At 39.5% G+C, this 5,172-nt stretch overlaps 1 protein-coding gene across 1 annotated transcript; it reads left to right on the top strand.

The window, feature by feature from the left end:
- The first annotated feature begins 2,247 nt into the window (after positions 1–2,247).
- LOC113508034 lies at positions 2,248–2,897 on the top strand. Its single transcript, XM_026890990.1, has one exon. It carries the CDS (start codon positions 2,403–2,405, stop codon positions 2,895–2,897), a length of 495 nt encoding a protein of 164 aa, XP_026746791.1. The 5' UTR covers positions 2,248–2,402.
- The last annotated feature ends 2,275 nt before the right edge of the window (positions 2,898–5,172 follow it).

Raw genomic sequence — 5,172 nt, 5'->3', positions numbered from 1 at the left:
ACAGCGGAATCGTTGGGAAATCAACAATAATTGAAGCTTTCTTGTACCGTACATTGGACTACATCGAAAGCCTTCGTGTACACCTACCTACCTACTATACCTACCTACATGTTTCTCCGTATGTGTTGTTTGTGTTGTGGGCGGCATCCGGACGCACGCCATTCGATTCCCCGAAGAGGAAATCGTTACGGCCAGCAAATTGGACCCTAACCACTAGTATGGTCGAACACGCAGATGTTCGCTTATATACTCCACACCATGTATACTAATTGACGATAATAGGTACTTATCCCTTGCCTCTGTTGCTAAATTCGATGTACGAATAATTTTATGTTTTGGCATGTATAAAAAAAAACAACAACTTTTATATCGGCGAGTATTCAACGTTGTTAAATATAGGTACACATTTTATAATATCGGTCTTCGTCAATTTACGCAGCAAAATGGAAACGAAACTGCTACGAATACAGGAATAATACAAAAATAATAAAATAAACAATAATAGTGGATGTACTATCACCTATTTGATAAGCAACGGTAACTGCTCGTATCAATAAAGGTTTAGAGGTATTAAATTAGGAATATTGTTATTTCGTAAGCGCAGATACTTGGGATACGACGTCTTTTAAAAATGGGGCCATAAACAAATTCATAAGTAGGCTTCGTTCACGTTTTATGCTTTTTAAGGGAGCCCCTTGAGGGGCGCCGGTAAAGTGAAACGCGGCGTAAAGCCTGCGGTGCCCTGCTGGGAAACAAGGGGAAAGGGGATTTAAAAATTTCCTTTTGCTCTCTTAAAAGCCAAGGAAGAGTTAGCTGCTTAAATTGTATGAAATGTGTTTCTGATTTACAGTATTTGGTTACACAGTATAGTGTATACACATTTATAGGTAGGTTTTGCTTTTATTTTATTGATTTTTTTTTCTTGTTATTTTTCTTAGCGTGACTATGATACAAAAGTAGAATTACAATTATTTGTGCCTCTTTCAATAACACACAAAGTGTGTCAGAAATATAATCCAGATAAGTAGCACACCACAACCGTACGTTCGTATCATTTCCTACAAGCAGATACAAATAACAACAATATTCTCGCAAAGGAAATTACATTTCATTGTCCGTCCGCGCAAACAGAACAGACACCATTTTTAATTCAAAACACACAGCAACCCATACGCATTAAAATAGGTTTAACCGCCAGCCGTTCCATTTTCAAAAAAATAAAATAAAACAAAAAGCCGCGTTCCCGCCATTTCTCCGGGCCGCACCGCAAATTCCAGTGGAAAAATCGTATTTCGAACGCGGTTTGAATTTTAATTGACGTTGAGCCAACAACGCGATCGGCGTTGCGAACATTTTCGAGTTTACATCTCGTTCGGTCGGGGCTGTGGGCTGCGGGAGCTGGCCCACAACATGTGGCCTATAAAAGTGACGCCACACGTCCGCAACCTCGACCTCCCTTCAGCGGTGCGTATACACGTACAACTTACGCTTGACAACCCTTCGAATGCATCCTCTTTAACATCTAGTAGAAATTTATGTTGTGAATGTAAAATTAAATCCATGTCATTGCATCTCCTAACAAATTTGCACATTGTTCGAACCCTGAGTTACAAAACTTCGTATTGAAAGCTTTTACACGTCATATCAATACAAGCACGTAGATAAATGATCAAATGTCACATAATACCATCAACGTATAAATTACACTGCGAGCCGCTGTAAATATAAACATTATTACTCACATGATTATGTAATTTCCATTCTATCTACATCATCGTATTACATTTTTCATAATTTTCAGAGCTGTTCATAAAAAAATTAATACCTTGGTTTATTGTTGTCAGTCACGTGCAGTTCAGTTCATGAAACCGCTAAATTACAACAAACAATTTGGCGCGCTCATTATTCGCGAGTTCATCACGGCTTTACGTACAAATTATTCGACAAAGCCGTGGTAATGTCGAATGTCCGCGGATAATTGCGAAATAACCGCGAGACAACCTTCTCCCGTTACGTTTAATTTGGCGCCTCTATATTTGTGCAAATTGAGGACAATTAGGCATCGCTTCAGTTTATATTGTAGTCCTAATATCTTATAATGAAATCTAAAGTATCACTTCGACTGGCTGTTGCATAAAAAAATATGAAAGACTACTCAGCTTACTTTCAGATCCACGAAACAGGATTACCTACAACGACCTAACGGTGGATTTAGTGTTAACGAATTCTTGTGTTTTACAGATAATATGCTGCTACTGACCAGGACCAGTGCAGCGACTACCAACCCGAAACCCCTATTACATTAAATCGATGTGTACTCAAAAATGACGCATGTTGCCAAACGTAAAGCGAACACGTCACGTGAATGATCAGACGTCGAGCTGCTCGGCACACACACAGCGATGCAAGAGATATGCAACACCGCTGCCTTGCCGCTCGACACTAACCCGCTGGTTCGCAAAATAAAATGCGAAGAGTTCCCCGCCATCAGAGGGAAGCAACACACGAGAGTTGGCATGGGGGTGCGAGATGAAATGGAAGAGGAGTTCGCCGTGAAGACCAGGAACACACCGCCGATGGGACCTGCGCCGGGCCAGGAGCACCCGCGCATGGAGCACGGCGGCAACGGCTTCTGGCTAGCCGCCGTCACCACCACCGGGGCGCCACATCCCATGCTCGAGACATGCACCGAAACTGGCTTCATCAACAGCCAACCCTCTATGGCAGAATTTATGACAGCGTTGCCTCAGTTAGGAGGAGGTGAACTAAGCCCCCAACATACTCCGCCGGGGTATGCGCCTGACCTGCCCTCTCCTGGCGGTGGCCTCAATGTTCCTGAATATCCTTGGATGAAGGAAAAGAAAACAACCAGAAAGAGCAGCCAACAAGGTACGTAACAACCTGTTTTATTCTAGAAACATATAAATTCTGTCTAGTATTTCAAAACAGCAAATAAGCGTCTAAACCACAGTCGCTCTGCGAACACGAAGCGCTCGCCAATAGGAAAATGGCTCCTTCATCAAAGACGGCATTCGTTTCGTAAGTGCGCCTAACTGCCGCGTGAATAACTACTTCGAAATTATTATTGTGCCTTTCAACGGCAGCAACAATGGCTATTCAACCATTGTATTCTGGTTCACGGTCTCAGAGTTTCTTTAATGAACATCAAATTACTCCGAAATATATTGAATTGTGGCGCGACGACGCCGACGTTTTGTGTCTGTAACTGTTGTTGTGAGCTGGTGTGGGAGTGGTATCGCTACGCGCCGGCAGAGGTATTATCCAAGCCACCGACCCGCCGCCAACATGCCGTGTAACGGAACGGAATACCCGACATGCACTATAACCACAAATTATAAGTGAGAACATTTTAGAACATCATTTTTATATGCTGACAAGGCTTGTAGGTAAATATATCAACGAATGACGTGGGAGCCGCTGGTGTATATCGGGAACGATTGACTTTCAGATGTAACATTTAATTGCTTTTTAACTTCTAAAAAACTACTGATATGAAGCGGGAATAAATTACAGATTCTTTTTAATAAATTTCTAATAACATGATGTTTTATACAATTAAACGTCAGATAAAAGACGAAATGACCCCAAATTTGTCAGTGGGACAAAACGTGTGTTAGGGAGAACAATGAGCGGTAGATGATCCATCACCATCCGTCGTGAGAACCGACCCTCACCTGGTGAGCGATACATCATGGAGGATGCGATACAAATTGCGACAGATCTGTAGCGACCTTTAGCTTGGGAAAATATTGATACAATTAACAAGGGCTTTTGACAACGATTCACTTCTTTTGTTTTTACAGTGAAATTACAAACAACTAATAATTGATTTGGTGATTTCGATTATACAATCCGAGCTATAACTGTAATCAAAATTATTTGGATGTTCGAAACTGTTCATAATGTTAAAATGATCAGTATTAACGCAACATAAAACATTGTTCATTTGATTATAGTTATTAAGTTATGATTTTTGGTTGGAATATTTATAATTTATGATGGATTATGCTATAGCTACTATAAATGGTATGGGAAATCCCTCGATCGAAATACGAAATTAATTCCGTAGTAGAACCTATTCGGTTGAAATACAACATAAAGTCGAATAGTATTGATTACTGATACGGTGATACCACATTTATATCAACTTACGATTCTAGGAACCGTTGCAATATGAACTGAATACGCGTTCACCTTTCTATAAATCATAACTCCAATCAGACGCGATGATTCTACACTTTCGTCTCGGTCGTTCACATTTGCAAGCATCCCACTTTTTATAGGTATTCCTCGTACAAAAGTTGAGCAGTTTTACAGCGTGTAATAGATAATATTTTCATATTTGAGGCGATTAACGCGTGGTGTACAGGAGCGGGCTCCCGCAGGGCTCCGCAGGGGGTCCCGCCGACAAAACGCACGCGTTAACATGATTTTATGGACGCTACTTCTTTGCTAAGTGTTTCTTAAGAATTAGTTTAAATCTCGAAGAGGTTTATCGCTTTTCGTTTAAATTTTTGTTTTATATCTTGGCATTTCAGCTGACTAAATTCGCGCTTAAAATTTTTGAAACAAGTAATTGAAATAGTTTTTCTTGTCTTAATATCGTAGAACCCTTTTAGGCTTACACTTAGTAGCAATACCTTCTATAATAGGAACGTATTCCCTCAGTGATCAGCAAGTTAGCGTCAAGTCAGATTACGGTTAAGTCTGATCACCTTTATGCAAATCAGTTTCCATTTTCTATTTCTCAGAAAACAACACTTTGTTTGTTAAAAAAGAACGCACTTAATAAACTTGACCGAATGTTAGAAAATAATTATACCTCACTTACAAGAAAGTATACTCATCAATGTCATTTTACTGTTACACTAATAGCAAAATAAGCATAACACTAACAACTCTAATATTACAAGAATAATAAAAGCGTTCATGCTTAGTTACATTATTGCAGATAATATTATACAAACTTACTTATAGGCACCCTGATGATACTACACCAAATATAAGTTTGCACAAACATGTAGGGTTGGCAAACTCTCTGTTAGATTGAAATATTTTAAATAGATTTATCAAAAATCAATATACTATACTTCACTGTACTGTACTAGCAACATTTATTTTAACTTTTTGTCAAAGTTATTGTCCGGTTAC

The sequence above is a fragment of the Trichoplusia ni genome, unplaced genomic scaffold, assembly GCF_003590095.1.
Source record: "Trichoplusia ni isolate ovarian cell line Hi5 unplaced genomic scaffold, tn1 tig00003670, whole genome shotgun sequence".
Taxonomy (NCBI): Eukaryota; Metazoa; Arthropoda; class Insecta; order Lepidoptera; family Noctuidae; genus Trichoplusia; species Trichoplusia ni.
The sequence above is the reverse complement of the archived record's forward strand: the minus strand, read 5'-3'. Positions and strand labels throughout refer to the sequence as shown.

What these genes read in the sequence shown, in the direction of transcription:
- LOC113508034 (XM_026890990.1), top strand. Translation starts at nt 2,403, where the DNA reads ATGCAAGAGATATGCAACACCGCTGCCTTGCCGCTCGACACTAACCCG.